This window comes from Diabrotica virgifera, chromosome 4 (assembly GCF_917563875.1).
Source record: "Diabrotica virgifera virgifera chromosome 4, PGI_DIABVI_V3a".
Classification (NCBI taxonomy): domain Eukaryota; kingdom Metazoa; phylum Arthropoda; class Insecta; order Coleoptera; family Chrysomelidae; genus Diabrotica; species Diabrotica virgifera.
In genome coordinates this window covers 264,508,422-264,528,171 of record NC_065446.1, presented here as the reverse complement: position 1 = coordinate 264,528,171, position 19,750 = coordinate 264,508,422, and the positions used below count along the sequence as shown (strand labels likewise).

Sequence of the window (19,750 nt, the reverse complement as noted above, 5' to 3'; positions counted from 1 at the left end):
AATACAGAAAGAACAAAGATAATGCTGGAAACAGCAGAGATGAAAACAGAAAAATCGATGGTAAAACACTATGGGATAGAGCTAGAAGTGCAGATATACAATGGAGATGCAAGGTGGACAACATTAATAACCGGGTAAAAAATAGAAGAGTAGAATGGAACAACCCATAACCCGAATGACAACAAATACTTACAGTAGTAAGGACAGCGAGAGAGAATTCCCCAATAGGAAGACGACCAGTGGGAAGACCACGAAAACAATGGAATGACAATTTACTGGAGGCACATTGAAAAACACACAGTCACTTCTACACAAAGAGAACAAAAATCAAAATTATTAACTCACCTTGTTCCTTAAGGTTGCTTGCAGAATCATCTTTTTTCCTTTTATCTATCTTTCTGTTTTTCTTATCACTTCCTTTCCTCCTGCCGTAACCATATGTGTAGTCATCATCAATTGCTTCTTGCTTAACCACCAACGCTTCTTCTTTTTTAACTACTTGTTTAATATTTACAGGCGTAGCTTCTTCTTCTTCTTCTTCGAAAATATGACTAGGAATACTTTCCGATACGAAATTATCTGGAAAATGTGGTATTTGCGTGGCTTCGAATTGTTCTAAGAGCGTCGTAAGATCCTTCGCTTCTAAAACAGGCGTGTTTTCCTCGCACTCTGATATCGTTTCTACGTCTACATCATCGTCGTCTTCCTCTATGATGTATCTTTGCGCCTGTAGATCCATTTTTTTCATTCCCGCTTTGAATTTTCGGGATGACGCGTTTGTATTGCTTGTACAACTTTCTGAGGAAGATGTAGGCGAGACATTTGCGCTGTTCGTTGATACGGGAGCTTGGGGAATGGGGTCTACGTCATTTAAATATTCAGTGATGTCGAAATTGCTTGTATTTAATAGATCTTCCGTTTCTGTACATGGCTGTGGTACATCTTTTGTATTTAATATCGGTTCTTCTATCGCAAAATCTGTAGAGGCCTGAAATTTTGCAAATATTGTCTGACTGAGTAAAGAAATAGTAATAGTCAAATAAAAAATCAAATTAGCATGGCCGTATTCTTGAATTTGAGATGATCTTTAACATATAAATGAGTCTTACAATAGGGAACTTGCATAAATTTTTAAATATTAAAATGATATTAAAAAACATAAGGTAACATGATCTTAAAAGGCTTGCATGCGAAAAAAACAAATATTTTAACCTGTACGCTAATTACGACGCTTTGAAAATGCTATAAAATTCAAATATATTAGGAGGCTCTTGAACGTCCTTCTATTGGTCCCACGTCACGGGCCACGGCTAGCAGTCGGAAACAATGCGATTAGGGTAGGTATCACGGGTATATTACATTGTAATCGTCTTTAATGGAAAATTCCTAGGTATTATTTATGTTCATCTTATACAGGGTGTAACAAAAATACAGGTCATAAATTAAATCACATATTCTGGGACCAAAAATAGTTCGAATGAACTTAACTTACCTTAGTATAAATATGCACATAAAAAAAGTTATAGCCCTTTGAAGTTACAAAATGAAAATCGATTTTTTCGAATATATCGAAAACTATTAGAGATTTTTTATTGAAAATGGATACGTGGCATACTTACGGCAGGAGCATCTTAAAGAAAAATTATAGTGAAATTTGTGCTCCCCATAAAAATTTTATGGGGGTTTTGTTCCCTTAAACCCCCCAAACTTTTCTGTACGTTCCAATTAAATTATTATTGTGGTACCATTAGTTAAATTCAATATTTTTAAAACTTTTTTGGCTCTCAGTATTTTTTCGATAAGGCAGTTTTTATCGAGTTGCGGCTTCTTTTTTAATATGTTTACATAAAAATTTTATGGGGGTTTTGTTCCTTTAAACCCCCCAAATGTTTGTGTACGCTCCAATTAAACTATTAATGCAATACCATTAGTTAAACAAAATGTTTTTAAAACTTTTTTGCCTCTTTGTATTTTTTCGAGAAGGCAACTTTTATCGAGATATGGCTTCTTTTTTAATACGGTTCAAAATATACCTAAAAATGTAAATCATACATAAATTTTCATATTTTTACCTAGTCTCCATAATCGTACTTAACCATATACAAATATGTGGTGGATTTGACAAATATTCAAAATATCTCGATAAAAACTGAATTTTCGAAAAAGTACTAAGAGCCAAAAAAGTTTTAAAAATATTGTGTTTAAGTAATGGTACTACAATAACAATTTAATTGGAACGTACACAAAAGTTTGGGGGGGTTTAAAGGAACTAAACCCCCATAAAAAGATGCTACTGTCAGAAAAATGCCATATGTCCATTTTCAATAAAAAATCTTTAATAGTTTTCGATATATTGGAAAAAATCGATTTTCATTTTGTAACTTCAAAGGGTTGTAACTTTTTTTATATGCACATTTGTACTAAGGTAAGTTAGGCTCAATCAAACTATTTTTGGTCCCAGAATATGTGATTAAACTTATGACCTGTATTTTCGTTACACCCTGTATATTGTAATAAGTAGTTCCCCAATCAGCTTAGTTTTAAACTAAAATTGATATATAACAACCGTTTATAACAATAGTTTGGTACCATTATATTATAGTATATGGTTTACCCCGTGGGTTTGATCTACCTACCTCTAATCGAAGGATGGATTTCGTATATCCTGGAAAAGATTATGGTGTAATTTGCATTATAATAAAGATTATATTTTATTGTAATGTTTATTAGTACCTACTGGAGCCTTTCATTATTGTGTTCAAAGCCTTCTGAGAAAAGATTATGGTGATTAGCAGACATACCAATAGAACTTGTACATAACCAACAAAATCCTTCTTTACAAAGTTAATAATAGGCATAAATAAGAAGAATCATTATTGTAATTTTACAAGTTAATATCTTTATCATCTTAGCTTATACTTACACCGCATTCCTCGGTAGACAGCAAGCTATAGTAGAAACCCGACTGTAGACCGCATACTATAGTAGCACCAATACTTTTTAGTTACTCTTACTTTTATTACTAAAAGTTTTGTTTATTTTTAAGATACTTGTTTCTTCTTTGTTCTTCAACACAAGAAACAACAAAAGTAATTTCATAAAAAAGAACTTTTTGATACATGTCAACAGAGATAAAATGTTAATATTTTGCCACAGAGTAAAACAAGATATTTCAACTATATTATTTATCTATGGGCAAACTGCATTAAATGCAATAGCCCACCGAACGGGCAAACGATAAGAGTGGTCTGTGACGTCAGAGCCCAGCTCTCGCTTTTGAAGTTGTTTGAAATGGAAATTTTAGGCGCGGAACTTTGATCACATGTTGTACGTACACTATTCATTGTTAAGACGTAATATTTTGAATATAACATTTTAAAACATAAATTAACAATTTTATGCAAAAAAATTTTTTAGTGCAAGTTCCCTATTGTATAACGTTTTATATACACCTTGTTTTTGGGGCTTAAGGCCATGATCTTAAATTAATTATTACTGACATTTCATCTTCTAATACTCATAACATACACATATCAATGATGATGCTACCAACACTCAGATATGTTTATCCGAAGCTGAAGCTAAAAAAGTTAACAGAACACAGATAAAACTGTTGAACACATCGTCGTTGATAATGTCTGTCACAAATGTAGACAAACGTCAGGAATATGAAGATAAATGCAAGGGGAGTTTTTAGCGCTATATTGGTTGATAATTCCATTATCAACCCTTTAAATAGGACACTCTGTATTATCTACATTTAAATTTCTCTCAAATATCCCTGTTTTTACTATGAAGTTTCACCTATCTACCATAGTAAACGCCATGAAAACCAACAGTACTGCACAGCAGCCTTTATATTTTGGCATCCAGGCTTATCATGCAAAATAAAAAGAATTCTCCCTGCAAGTTACTACAACCTACTGAAAGCCTACCTACACAAACGACAGTTTCAAGTAAAAGTTAAAGAAAAAGTATCGGAATGTAAACCTATTCACTCTGGCTTACCATAGGGGAGCATACTAGGACCATTATTGTACATACTCTATACATATGACTTACCTACAGTCGGAAAAATGAAAGAATACCCATGAACGATCACATCAATCACTTATTTTGTAGTTGCTATCTTTTTCTATAACAAACATTTGTTATTTATTGAAAAAGACAGCAAATACAAGATAAGTGATTGATGTGATCGTTCATGGGTATTCTTTCATTTTTCCGACTTTACAAATGATAAAACAACCATTGGGACATTTGCAGACAACACTGTTATTTTTGCAATGCATAACAATGCTATTGTGGCAACCCAAAATCTGCAAGAGCATCTAAACTCGCTTGAAATATGGCTGAAGTGGAAGTTTAACCTGCCCACCAGTTACTATCAATTAAATAAGAATACCACGAAGTAATCAAGTCAAATATCTGGGGCTTCACTTTGACAGTAAACTCAACTGGAAACACCATATAACAAAGAAAAGAACACAACGTGACCTAAAAACCAAAGAACTTTACTGGTTCAACGGAAGAAACAAATTGCAAATATATAAAGCTGTGATAAAGCCAATCTGGACTTATGACATTGAACTGTGGGACTGTGCTAGCAAATACTTCGTAACTTCAAAAAACTTAGTTAACACATTTGCGGTCATGACTGCATATGAAGTCATTTACTCCATAAGAATACGTGTATAAAATGACAGCGTGTCCGCGAATGTGTTAAGTTAATGCAGCATGGTACATATCAAAATAAACTCTACACACTGACCTAAAAATTCCATATGTAAATGAAGTCATTCGAGAAAACAACAGAAACCATCACAACAAACTAGAAGATCACCCTAATCCATTACTGCATCTACTACTGCAACCTTCAACAATAGAAGAAGCTGGCCATCCGACCTAAGAGGAAACTGAGGCAACATCACTGGATGTTTACCTCTCCACGCCACCACATGTACATTAGTTAATTTATTATATTATTGTACAACCAACAAATTGACTTATAGATGTATTATATCTGATTGTCAATAAAGGGAGAAAGAAAAAAAATGTGGACACCAAAAATGTCACATAAGTCATGCATGGAACGAATAGGGAATGCTTAAAAAATGAAAGAGTATCATAAATGAAATATTTTGAAAAAATACAGGATTGCACACTTAAAAATATGAGAAAATCGCAATTTTTTTGTAGTTTTGTAATGATTTCTATTAAAGTTAATTTGAAAAGTGGAACATATTGTTTACCTTTTTATGTAAAATGAATAATTATTATATAATGTAAATAAAAATGGTCATAACTCGTTAAGTACCCTGTATAGTATTGTGAAACTTTATATAATAAGAATATTGATTCTGAGAGGATAAATATTATGAGAAAATAAAATATACTGGATGTCCTATTTTAAAAATTGTATGTTTGATTTACACAGTTATTTATCATCCTGTATACAATACAATATAAAATGCAAATGAGCTGTGTCATAAAAACTGCTATCAATCATTTTCAAATGCAATATATCGATGGTTAAATGCCAAAACCTCACATGACAAAAGGTTCAAAAAAATTCCAAGACAGCATTAGCTAATGACTTATTTATCATGTCTAAACACAATAATCATACTTAATATCTTAGTAATTATACAACAAAACTTTCTAAATGCATTAAAAGACATATTTTTAAACTCAAATTATTATTTTGGTATTTTTAATTCGAAAAATAATTATTCAGAGAAATTTAATAAATATTAAATCAAGGTTTAAATTTAAGAAAAATAGTAAGATAAGCTTATAAATATAAATATGGTGATTAAAATGTAACCAAAACTGCTGAATACGTCAATTATGGGTGATTTCTATCCAAATATGCTTAGAAAATAATTTTAAAGTCAACTAAACAAGGACAATATGAGTCTAATCAGTACAAATACCCAGACAGACATAAAATATTTGAATAGCAACAAAATAGTGGTTTGTTAAAAGAAATATTAGTTTGATGAATATTTTTTTGCAAAGTTCTGTCTTTCTTTTACTTTTTAATTATATTTGTATACATTAGAAATTTATTTATTAATTGTCCCAGTATTTGATGGAGATTTCATTGCTAGCATGTTTACTTCTATCAATATTTTGATCTTACAAACAAATTGGAATTACGGAAAAGTACAACTTTTATAGCCTCTTTCAGAAATTCTCCTGGCTCAAATAATTGATATATTTTAATGTTTCAATGTGCATTTAAAAGCTTATTTATTCTCCTATAATATGTAAAAAAATCAGTAGTTTATGTATGAAAATTTTCTGTGCAGTAAAATTTTCAAATTTCCCTGGGCAAAACTGAATTGCAAACTGATTGTACAAAAATAGAAGAGTGGGACCACATTTTTTTTGCTCCATTCTTTTGGAGATCTTATGATCTAAGCAAATTCCAAGACAGTTGACCTTCAAACAAGTTTAAAATATGAAACTAGTAAATATAAATCAAGAAAATATTTAGATTGTGTAATTGTATAAAAGACAAAACTATCTGCATTAAATAAACGACAACAGCACTAGTTGAAATTACCCTAACAATTTAATTAACCCTGAGTTGTGAAGGGGTGTGGTATACCCCAGCCGGAAATATTTTGGTGTTTCGGCACTAACGCAGGGTTAAAGTAAACATCCAACACTATAAAAAAATGCAATGATAAGATCCAACTTAAAAAAGTGTTGTTACTAAAAGTAAACAAGAAATATGGTATCACTATTATAAAAATCACTCAAATAAGCAGTGCCTAGTTTAGAACTGCTGCAAACTGATTCAAAACAATCAACAAAACTTTACTGTTTACTTTTTTGACACCTGTACTAGTATGTCTAGGCAGTTATGTTATCTAGATTCTAGGACATAAATAATAATATAAACAAATTATAACAAGCTTAACCAAGTGATTTAACTATTTTTTATAGTCTTTAACATAAACGTGAATTAAAAACGATAATTATTATCGAATAGGTGTTAATAGGAGATACAAATATAAACAAATCTTGTACTCACATCAACGTTAATAAACTGTTGCCAATCACTCATAATCTTATGGAAATCATCTATACTAGGGGCTGTATCATTAATATTAGTTAGGTTCATATCACATACTGGAATAAGAGCAATGTCTCCATTTATCCTACAAAGAAAAACATTAGATTTGGTTCGGGTTGCGGTACAAACATTAACTCACTCTTGTTCTCCTTCCAAGGTCCATTCGTAACCGTTTGGAGTCAAACTGTGGATCGAATCCAGAGTTGTCCCCTCATCTGGATACGGATCCTAAAATTCGGATGATGTTAGTTAACTAGCACTGTAAAGGGGGTAAGAATCGAAGAAATGAATATTTAGAGACTTACCAGAAAGCTAGAAGAGTCGAAAGTAGAGAATTGCTCTCCATCTCGAAGCAGGTCCACATCCATAACCTACAAATCAATATGCTCCTACGTAATAAGCGGAATTTTTGTTATTCGCGTTTTAGGACACCGGCAATATAGTCAATATCATCTTAACTTATTAAAAACACTTAATTTAATACCCCAAAACACTAAATTTACGTAATATTCAAGTTATTCAGAATCAAACACAGATTATAGGTTATGGTTCGAAAGTGTGCATATTTTCCCGAATAATTCACTAACACTTATTTAGTCCTTATTGTTTCTATATCTACACTTAACTTTGATGTACAAAAATTGATATTCTTATACTAGAGACGATCTATAATATCTTTATAGTTTAGTATTTGTCAATAAACTAAAAATTGTCACACGTGAGTCAACTACCTCTTTACACCTAAAGCAAGCGCGCATGTGCGGCCCATGTGACGTACGGTACATTTCACTCGGCCAATCGGAGCTCACCCGGTATTTTAATCCTGTTAGGTTAGGCGGGAACTTTCTAAATAACTAAACAAAATTAACTCTAATGACTGGAAGTCCCAACTTTCTCATCGGAGTCAAAAACAACGAAATAATTTCCTATGAACCAACACCCAATGTTGCCATTTAAACATAAACATTTTTAAAAAGCATTCTTTTTTAAACAATCGCATGTTACCACAAACCATACGAGTGGGATTTCAGTTGTCGTCAGTATGGTGGGTTGCCTAATTAGTAGAAATTTTAATAGCAAAATCAATTTATGATTTTTAACTTATTTTTTTAAATTTGTATAAATTAATTTTAAATCATTTGCTCAAAAATAATAAGTTATTTGATGTAAAATAAAAATTACTTATCTAAATTTAAGAATATTTATTAATTTGATTTTTCCTTGGCGACACCTATCGCACAAAAGTTCTCCAAGATCGGATATTGTTTATATATTTTTTAATTTTTTTATAGAGTATGAATAAAATATTAACAATATCGTTTTTGAACTAATTCTAGACAAAATTGTTATCTATTTACGGTACTATTTCAAAACGTTGGTGACAGTTTCTACAAATAATTGATATGCAACGTAGACAAAAACGCAACAAATTGAAGCATAAAATTGTGTATTTATTCTATAAGCACATAATTACAATCTTATTTCAATACTAGATCAAAAACAAATTAATAAATAAAAACATTTTTGTTTTAAGTTATTTCCTGGGCTTGCTGAGCTACAAGTAGTAGAAATTTTAATAGTGAACAAAGAACAATTACTGATTTTAGTTTATACCTTTTGTTTCAAAATATGTAATCAAAATTAAAGTAATTTTACAAAAGATTATCAGCTATTTTTTATAAACTAACTGCTAGTTATAATAACTTTACCGCTTTAAAGTTTTAAAAATTTATTGTTTTATTTTGCGACATCTATCCCAGAAAAGATCCAAACCAGAATGTTGGTCGCCAACCTGACGATAGGTGGCAAAATCGGCGTTTGTGCCCATCTCATCGAATCATGACTCACATATTCCCAATCTTAGAATATAAAAGAAGGTTTGTTTTATATTCTAAGTACCCAATACGCATACGTAGAACATACTATATATTATTTATCTATGCGTAGAACAATCGCTGGCTCCAAATCCAACTCACATACTTACATGTTAAGAAAAATAAAATATGGAAAATTCGTTTTCAGCTTCATTTTGTCCAAATTTTCAAAACATTAAAAATGGTAAATTCTCGATAAATAATGTTAATCTGTCATTTTTTATGAACTGTAAACCTCCCCGAAATAGCTTTTCTCTTTAGTAATAATTGTATAAACTCTAACAAACGTACAATTTCGTCAAAAAATTTTATACCATAAATTTTTCATAGCCTCTATAGCCATCTCTAGCCTTTAGGTTTTGTGATGTATTTTCGGCAAATCTTAAAAACCAAAATTAAAAATGGTAAATTGTGGATAAATAATGTTAATCTGTCATTTTTGAGGGACTACTGTTGCCTCCCCGCATCAATTGCTTTTCTCTTTAGTAATCCTATAAACTCTAAAAACGTAGAATTTCTATAAAAAATGTATACCATAAATTTTTCATACACTATATTTTCGATTTTGTGATGTATTATCGGCAAATCTTACATTAAAATGGTAAATTCTCAAACATTAAAAAAAGGGACTACTACATATATGGCTGCCCCACTTCCCCTACCTTGTTGAAAATATTCCTGAAAAAAAACCCTGAAACCATGGAAAAGAAAGTGCGAAGGAGAAGGAATGGATATACCAGTATAAGGAACGAATATCTATGTATACCTAGTCGGTTCGCTAAACTCAGACACAACTGGCTAGTTATTTTTTAGTAAGTAATTTTGCCAATTTTGGGATTATACTTTTTTTTATTTAAACGATTTGTTTTAAGGATGTTTTTACTTTCTATTAAAGTATTTTTACTATGTTGACAATCTAAGTCAGCCAAAGAACCAATAAGATATAAATTGGAGTTAGAAAATCAAATTATACAAGTACCTAATAACTTTCAAATATCTGGTAATTAAGCTATCAGCCAACAACAATATCAAAGAACAGGTAAAAGATCAAATAATTACCTAAATTGAAAAAGACTGTATGACTTGTACACACTTCTAAGTAGGTCAAACCGGCAAACAGGTGTATGTTCTCAAAAAAATTGATAGTGTGTAAAAATTTGTTTTATTAATTAGCTAAGTACTTTCAGCACATCACGTGTGCCATCATCAGAGCTTCGTCCATAGGTATAAATCCTTCATAGAAGAGCAATTGCTAAAAACAATATTAAAATGTATAGATACTGGGCCAAGTCACAGATCTCGGGTGTAAAAACCCTTTAAAATTAATAAAAATCAATGGGAAAAACCCAATAGTTGGCTGTATACCATAGTTTAAAAAACTCATACAGAAGTAAAAACTTCAACTTGTATTCTGGTATAAAATCGTTTATTTAAAAACTATCTAAAAAGTCATCCAAATGGATTGCAACACGTTTTCGTTCTAATTCAGAACACCTTCAGTGCATTCTGCAGAGTAGTTTGAAACTAGCACACCATTCAAAGTGGTAACTGATAAGTTGGGATGTTTTAAGTGTAAACACAGCTTAAAGTGAGTTGGTAGCTCTGAGAGAGATGGCCATCTGGCACTTACTGTTCTGCGGTGATGTTCCATGCGGACTGACAGGTAGGGCAGAGAACAACGGGGCAAAGACAGTAGTTGTAGTTATAGAAAAACTGAATGTAAAATGTATTGAATAACATATTAGTAATAAATATGAATTATTCCATCGACAGTGGTCTTATTAATTAAACAATGGTTAAGGTACTTGAGGACATATCAATGGCGACGAGGATAAAAGTGGTAACGAAGTAAATACTAATTGTTTTATGTAAACCGATGTCCGGTACCTTTGTTAGTGAATCAAGATGGCGAACAAAAAGTTCGAAGAATTTATTCCAGATTTACAACCGTGGACTATTTACGAAGAAAGATTGGAACAACATTTTGTGGCAAATGGGGTTGAAGAGGAAGCTATTAAAGTGGCGATCCTAATCAGTTCGGTAAGTGCACCCACATACACCTTGTTGAGAGATCTATGTTTTCCAGAAGCTCCCAAAACCAAAACATTTGCAGAATTATCACAGTTATTAGCTACCCATTACGGAGGTCAAGTGAGTACATGGAGAGAGAGATGTACATTTTTTGACCTGCGGCAAGAAACTGAGGAAAAAATAGCGGACTGGTATGCTAGGATAAGAAGTGCTGCAGTTACGTGCAAGTTTGGGGCAGATCTAACCAAAGTGCTGCTAAATAAGTTCGTGAGTGGTATGTGTCCTAGTAAAATTCTCGACAGATTATGCGAAGAGGATGAAAAGGCGACGGTGGAGCAGATGGTGAGTTTGGCAATGAAGACAGAAAATGCTATTATGGCTTCAAAAACAAGCTCGAGGTCAACTGTAAATGTTCACGTGATAGATCATCAGCAAGCTTCGTCATCGTCGAGTTCTCGAGTTCGTCGGCAGGGACAGGATGGAGGTTGGCAACATGGGACAAGGCGGACAATGCATGGCAGCTCAAACGTCAATGTAAATTCAAGTGTCAATCAGATGTCGAAATGTAAGATATGTGGAAATAAACACAAAAATAGTTGTAAATATAAAGATTACATTTGTAATATATGTAAAAAAATTGGGCACTTGGCTAGGGTCTGTTTGGCACATAAAAATAGTGTTAATTTTATAGATAGTGAGGCGGAAGAGGACATTTATACATTAGACAGCATAGAATCAAGAATTGTTGATCTGTGCCATGTACAAGTCAAGGTAGACAATCCCTTTAAAATCCAGGTAAAGATTGAAGGCAAAATATATGAGATGATCATTGATAGTGGCGCTGGTATAAGTGCAATCACAAAAGAAACATATATAAATAATTTTTCTCATTTTAGGCTAACCAGTGATGATCTGTTGCTAAAAAGTTATGAAGGTAGTGTCTTTTCACCAGAGGGATATTTTATAATAGATATGGGCTATAAAAGCAAGAAAATACCAGTAAAGCTATACGTTGTTCAAAAAGGTTCTGCAAATATTCTAGGGAGAGACTGGATAAAGGCCTTCAATATTAGGCTTGAAATGATGAATCAAATTGTAAGTAATAGTAAAATTCTAGATCTAATAAACAGTTTTTCAAACGTATTTACTAGTAAGTTAGGAAACTTTAATCATAAGGAAATTTCAATTAAAGTTGTGGAAAATGCTAAACCAGTTTTTTGCAAGCACAGAGCTGTTCCTTTAGCCTATGCGAAAGAGGTAGAGTTAGAGTTAGATAGGTTAGAGAAAGAGGGAGTAATAGAATTAATAGACAATTCAGATTGGGGAACACCTTTAGTCTTTGTTCAAAAATCAAATGGGAAAATACGAATATGTGGGGATTACAAAACAACAATAAATAAACATTTAGAAGATGTGAAATATCCACTTCCAAAAATTGATGAATTATGGAATAAACTAAAAAAAGGTCAACGTTTTTCAAAAATTGATTTACAACTAGCTTATATGCAGTTCTCCTTAAATATTGAATCAAGTAAGTTGTTAGCGTGGAACACTCACAGGGGTTTGTACGCAGTTAAAAGATTACCATTCGGAATAAAATCAGCAAGTAGTATATTTCAACGAGAAATTGAAAATCTCTTTAAGGGCATGAAAAATGTAACAAATTTTTTAGATGATATAATAGTAACGGGGGAAACAGCAGAAGAACATATGACTAACTTGAGGGAAGTTCTTAGCAAACTTGAAAAGGCTGGGCTGACAGTTTGTAAAGAAAAATGTGTATTTTTTAAAGAGGAAGTTGAATACTTGGGGTACAAAATATCAAAAGAAGGCCTTAAGAAAACAGATAGTAAAATTGCTGCAATAATAAATGCACCTAAACCAGAAAATATAACAGAAGTTAGAGCTTTTACAGGGCTAGTAAATTATTACCATAAATTTATACCTCGGGCTGCCCAGATCTTAGAACCAATATACAAGCTTTTAAAAGGTAATGTAAAGTTTTTCTGGTCAAAAGAATGTGAAAGGGCATTCAATATTATAAAAGATATAATAGCATCAGATAATTGTTTAGTTTATTTTGACCCTGACCTTCCAATAATAGTAACAACAGATGCAAGTGACAAGGGTATTTCAGGCATGTTAAGCCAAGTTAAAGAGGGAGAGGAGAGAACAGTAGCATGTGTGTCAAGAACTCTCATGCCAGCAGAAAAAAAATATTCTACAGTTGAAAAAGAGGCTTTAGCAGTTCATTTTACCATAAATAAATTTTACCAGTACCTCTGCTGTAATAAGTTTAAATTAAGGACAGATCAAAAAGCGCTAGTTGCATTATTTGGAGAACACAGGAGCATCCCTAAAATGTCCGCAAACAGGATACAAAGGTGGGCTTTATTTTTGTCATCGTTTGACTACAGTATTGAACATATCAAGGGAATAAACAATCCTGTAGCTGATTATTTATCAAGGTCACCAGTGCAGGTTACGGGAACAGTAGAGGAACCAGCGGAAGGAATGACATATATTCATTTCACGGAGTCTATAGAATACTGGCCAATTAACAACAAAGTACTTAGAGAAGAAACAGACAAAGATGGCATTTTAAGGGCAATAAAGATGTATATTAAAACGGAAAGATGGCCCAAACATTTAAGTGATGAAATAATGCCATTTTACCATAAACGACAAGAGTTGTATTTAGATGAGCACATAATAATGTGGGGACATCGTATTGTGGTACCATCAAGTCTAAGACCACAAATCCTCGATGAGCTCCATGCAGGACATTTTGGAATAGTCAGGTGCAAGTCATTAGCGAGATCATATGTTTACTGGCCTAAAATAGATTCCGACATAGAGCATAGGGTAAAAAGTTGTGGTCCATGTTTAAAGAATAGAGACAACCCTCCATCAGAGTTTTCACCGTGGCCTGAAGTGGACAAAGTATTTGACAGAGTGCATATAGATTTTTTGCAATTAAAAAGCAAGTTGTGCTTAATATTGGTGGATGCTTACAGCAAATGGGTAGAGGTATTTCCTATGAGTAGGGCGACAGCAGCAGAAACGCAAGAAAAACTAAGGGAAGTTTTTGCCAGAATGGGACTACCAAGGTTATGTGTGAGTGACAATGGACCTCAACTAGTTGACAAAACCATGGAAATATTCTTTAAGAAAAATGGGATTAAGCATTTAACAGGGGCACCTTACCATCCATCCAGCAACGGAGCTGCAGAACGGTATGTCAGGACATTTAAAATGAAGCTGAAAACAGCCCTAGATGATCCAAGAAACTCTGGTATTCCACTGTCTACATTAATATCAAGATATTTACTAACATATCGCAACACAAAACACCCAGTAACAGAAAAGTCACCAGCTGAACTTGTATATAATAGATCATTGCGAACAAGAATATCAATGATGGCCGAAAAGCCCAGTAAAGAACAGCAAAATATTTCTATAAAGGAGAAAAGATGTTTTGAAATAGGAGAAAGGGTTATGGTAAGAGACTATAGGGAAACAAACCGAAAGTTGTGGGTGGCAGCTAAAATAATAAATAAAGTAGGTAAGAAAACTTATTATTGCAGATTAGATAGTGGTCAGGTATGGAAGCGTCATACGAATCAGGTAGGCAGGTGTAGCACTGAGTTTGCAAACAACAGGGAAAATGAACTTGACAGTAACAATGACTTTCAATATATAAAACTACCAAACGTAGTACATCCGGTAGGTGAGAGTATAACACAATCTGAATCAAATTTGGAGAAGTTAACGATGGAAACCCAAGGTGAGCCAGTTTTGCTGGACATGGCTACTTCTTCAGACACTGGCAACAGATCATCAACTGATACAGTTTACAGGTCAGATAATGAACAAAACATTATTGTTGATTATCCATCTGATAATATGTCTCAAACAGGTAGAAGCAGACGCGTTACAAATATGCCAAAGAAATACAATGATTTCATTCTAGAGTAAGTCAAAAAAAAAAAAAAAAAAAAATTGTTCAGTTAGGTTTTACATAATCATATTAATCATATTTGGGTAGATATAAATTAAGGGTGAGGGTGATAAGTTGGGATGTTTTAAGTGTAAACACAGCTTAAAGTGAGTTGGTAGCTCTGAGAGAGATGGCCATCTGGCACTTACTGTTCTGCGGTGATGTTCCATGCGGACTGACAGGTAGGGCAGAGAACAACGGGGCAAAGACAGTAGTTGTAGTTATAGAAAAACTGAATGTAAAATGTATTGAATAACATATTAGTAATAAATATGAATTATTCCATCGACAGTGGTCTTATTAATTAAACAATGGTTAAGGTACTTGAGGACATATCAGTAACCCTATAATATATGGTTTAAATATGTTATTTTAACAAAACATGGTGACTACAAGTCGATGGTTATTAGATATAATAGAACACATGCTCAAAGGGCAACATGGTTCCCTACTCGAAAATGCTAGGTACTTGCCAGTACAATGGGCACAGACCAACCAAGATACTTTTGTACAAGGTTCCTACAATGAACCTTGTACCAAGGTACAAGGTTTGTACTTGCCAGTACAATGGGCACATTAATAAAATTACATCTCAATTCTTTTATATTTTTTTATATTTTTAAAAGACAATATGGCTGCGCTACACCATTGTGAAAGTGAACAGCTGTCTTTTGTCTTTGTCTTTTAAAGATATAAAAAAATTTAGAATTAATTTTATTAATTGTAAAAGGTTTTTACACCCGAGATCTGTGGCTTGGCCCAGTATCTATACATTTTAATATTGTTTTTAGCAATTGCTCTTCTATGAAAGATTTATACCTATATGGACGAAGCTCTGATGATGGCACGTGATGTGCTGAAAGTACTTAGCTAATTAATAAAAAAATGTTTACACACTATCAATTTTTTTGAGAACATACACCTGTTTGCCGGTTTGGCCCAAATAATTAAAGCCAGTAGAACGGCTGGATGCCTAAACGACACAATTCGGAAAAACAAACACCTAAGAGTGAAAACAAAGGCTCAAATATGTATTTTAACTATTTAGAATGGGAAATAAGCCACAATATTATTAAAAAATGATTTTTATTAACGTTTCGACGCCCAAATCGGGTGCCGTTGTCAAAATACAAAATACTATTAATATAAACAAAAATGTTGTTGCTTAGTAAAAAAATTCTTCTAATAATTTATTTAATTTGACTCATTTATATCGGCAATTCAGATACATATGATACATTTTAAAGTAGAAGACTTTAAAATGATATTGCCAATATTTATAATTCAAATATGTAAGTCAGTTATTAGACCAATTATTAATAATTACACGGCTGAAACAAGACCAGACACAAGCAAAACACAAAGATATCTGATGGAGACCAACGAAATTAAGGTCTAAGAAGGATCTAAGAAGGAAAAGGACTACAGGACAGGGTAAGAAGTGAGGAAATCCGACGTATATGTGGGGCAGACAATATAAATACCTGGGTAAAGAACAGAAAAGAAGAGTGGAATCAACACAAAAGCAGGATGTCTGAATCAAGGATAGTAAGAATAGCCAGGGACAAGTCACCGTTAGGCAAAAGAAGTATAGGACACCCAAAAGTCACCGTTAGGCAACAGAAGTTCAGAACTATAGCTCAAGGAAAATATGTAACGGACAATTTAAGGGCAGAATAAAAGGCACCGTTGAAGAAGAAGTACTGCCTATATAAAAGAAAAAGAAGATAATCTAAATAGGTACATAGCGCGAAGCCTTCGAAATGTGGTTTTACAGAAGCGTCTTAAGAATTTCATTGGTGGATCGGGTGACTAATGTTTTTCAAGGCAAATGTATCGAAAAAGAGGACAGGGGAGGAGAATAATTTCTTGACTTTAAAATTTGAGAAACCCGTTCTACATTCTACAACCGGACTAATCTGAATCCTTTGCTTTTGTAGTATAAGTAATTACTATATTTTGTTTTTGTATTTGTAGGTTATTTATTAACGTAGGTACTATTTCTTCATGTAGGTATTCTCTACTAGAGGAGTATTTTTCTTCATCAAGAGGTATAAGCTTGAGCGTATCTAGTTTAGTTTTACCTCAAGCTTATTTTTGAGGTAAAACTATAACTGTTACGATTGAATAGCCATTTAAAAGACATTTCCAATGATGTATTACAATGTACAAATTTCCATTAAAAAACTCTCGATGACGTCATCAGGTTGACCTAGATGACAGTTCACATAGAGAAACGCCTAAGTAGAAACAGAAATAGATATAATAATAAATAATAAAAACAATAAATTTGAAAATTCTCGTGGAACAACTTTCTGGTAACATCCTTAATCTTTGCTTTTTACAAATTATAAGACGAGGAGACGACGAATAACAGAAACGAAATGGACTCTACAATATGCAGTCACAATCCGTCTATTCGTCTAAGAAAAATTCCAACGAAAGTTGATTCCGTGTAAGTAGGTACTCTAGATACCCTAGAAATAGATCCCTTTAAGGTTTTTTTTAAATACGTTCTAAAGAGATTGGAATAGCTAGGAAAGATCGAATAAGAAAAAAATTTAAAAAAGACGAATTAAAAATTGTGGTTGGCAGAGTATGTTGAAAAAAGGCAGCTAAGTTGATGGCGTCATCTGCAGCGACTAAAAAAAATGAAATACCGGTCAAAAAGATATGAAAAACTAGAGTACCAAGGAAATAGAAGAGAGAAAGATCTAGGGAGACCTGGAACGATGTAATAGCAAAACAACTGAACACAAAAGGAGTTAGGTACATGGAGATAAGCAAAGGTTGTGACATAAGATACGAAGGTCTGGAAGAGATTTGATGAATATTTTCTTGATCTTGTGTTTTTAGTATTCTACTCTGTGTCAATTTAAAAAGAGTATAAATAATATAAGAACTGTATATAACCACTATAAACGTCTTGCAAATAAGAACTTCAGCAGTGACAAACCCCTAAAAGACAAAGAAGGACAACTGCCAACAACAACGTAGAGCCAAATGAAAATTACCTAAGAATAAACGAGGAAACGTCAACGAAGAAAGAAATCACTGAAGCAATCTAGCACCTGAGAAACAACAATGCAGCAGGAATGGATGATATCCAAACAGAACTGTGGAAAGAGGATCTGAGAGAACCATGGAGCTAATAGCACCGCATTAGCAGAAATATGGGTTGAAGAAATCCTACCTACAGAATGGAAAAATGGAATTATAGTTAAGCTCCCAAAAAAGGGGACGCACAGCTATGCGAAAACTGGAGAGGAATAACATTGTTATGTTCCATAAAAAAATATTAGCATTTATTGTTGATCAAAGAATCAACAATATAATAGACACAACTCTCAGAAAAGAACAATCCGGTTTCAAAAGGGGAAGATCCTGTATAGACCGAATATCGACGGCAAGAATCATAGACGAAACTATATAGAGAAGAAAGCAGCTTTGACAATGGCTTTTATAGACTTTAATAAAGCCTTGGACAGCATAAAACAGATACAGACCTGTGGAAAATCTTAAAGCTAAATAAATTACCTCCTAAGACCATTGATATAATCAAAATGATGTATCAGTAAATATGTCAGGTATTGCATAAAGGGCAAATGACAGATAAAATAACAATAGAAGTAGGGATAGAAGTCCATATACTGGAAAAAAACAATTGAAAGAAAAAATGGGATCCCTTGGAACTACCTTCAGAACAAGAAACTATACTAAATTCACAATCAAGATGCAGTAGAAATAAACAAATCAAGACAATTCAATGTTACGAGGAGCACTTCCGAATTATGATTTTCAATGTATATACATTGTATAAATCTCAAATCATGATTTACAAATTTTATACATTGTAAATCATGATTCGATGTTGCTCCTCGTAACATTGAAGTGTCTTGGTTTGTTTATTTCTACTGCATCTGGATTGTGAATTTAGTATAGCAGATATGGAATACGCAGATAATATCTGTTTCGTAGCGAACACAATAGATGATATGAAGAACATGATAAGGAAGCTGGAGGTAAAATCGGCAGAAGTGGGTCTTAAAATCAACATTAACAAGACAGTAGAGATAAGAATAGCAATAACTAACTGTGACAAACTGTACATCAACCAAAAAGAAATAAAACAGGTTCAAGAATATTGATATAAACAGTGCAAAAGGTGGAGCTCAAGCAGATATTAAACAGAGAATACGAAAAGCACAACAAGCCTGTGGAAGCTTCTAAATATATGGAGATCAACGCAGATTAGCCAAAATTCTAAAATAAGGCTATCTAATACTAACGTGAAAACTGTGCTACTTTATGGGAGTGAAACATGGGCAATAACTGACGGAAATGTAAATAAAATTCAAGTTTTTGTAAATAGGTGTCTACGAAAAATTCTAAATGTATATTGGCCCAATACCACAACAAATGCAGCACTATATGGAGGAAAACTAAACAAGAACCCATCAGAACAACAATAAAGATGAAAAGATGGAACTGGCTGGGATACACCCTGAGGAAAGAAAATGCAGACAAAACAAAACAAGCGCTCAAATGGAGTGTAGTAGGACGAAGAGGCAGAGGATGTTGGACCAAACATGGAGAAGTACCATTGAAGAAGACTACAAAAGCACGAAGAAAACCTGAGGAGAGGTAGCAACCATGGACAGAAATAGAGAGGAATGAAGAAGCTTCTTGGGTATACCCTATTCCACGAATATATGACTGTTTTGGATTATCTCAACAACGAATACTTTGCTGTGCAAA

General features: G+C 33.0%; 1 protein-coding gene across 2 annotated transcripts in view; it reads right to left on the bottom strand.

The window, feature by feature from the left end:
- LOC114325063 (uncharacterized) overlaps nucleotides 1-7,837 on the bottom strand; it is a 45,982-nt gene extending 38,145 nt beyond the window's left edge. The window contains exons 1-4 of one of the 2 annotated variants that reach the window (XM_050648938.1): nucleotides 7,393-7,837; nucleotides 7,227-7,315; nucleotides 7,046-7,172; nucleotides 346-988 (exon numbers count right to left, since the gene is read on the bottom strand). In XM_050648938.1, the coding sequence (XP_050504895.1) occupies nucleotides 346-988; nucleotides 7,046-7,172; nucleotides 7,227-7,315; nucleotides 7,393-7,455 (922 nt within the window). In that variant the 5' untranslated portion in view covers nucleotides 7,456-7,837. The remainder of the gene's footprint in view (nucleotides 1-345; nucleotides 989-7,045; nucleotides 7,173-7,226; nucleotides 7,316-7,392) is intronic. The other variant, XM_050648937.1, reaches the window with a different exon arrangement.
- Nucleotides 7,838-19,750: the final 11,913 nt, after the last annotated feature.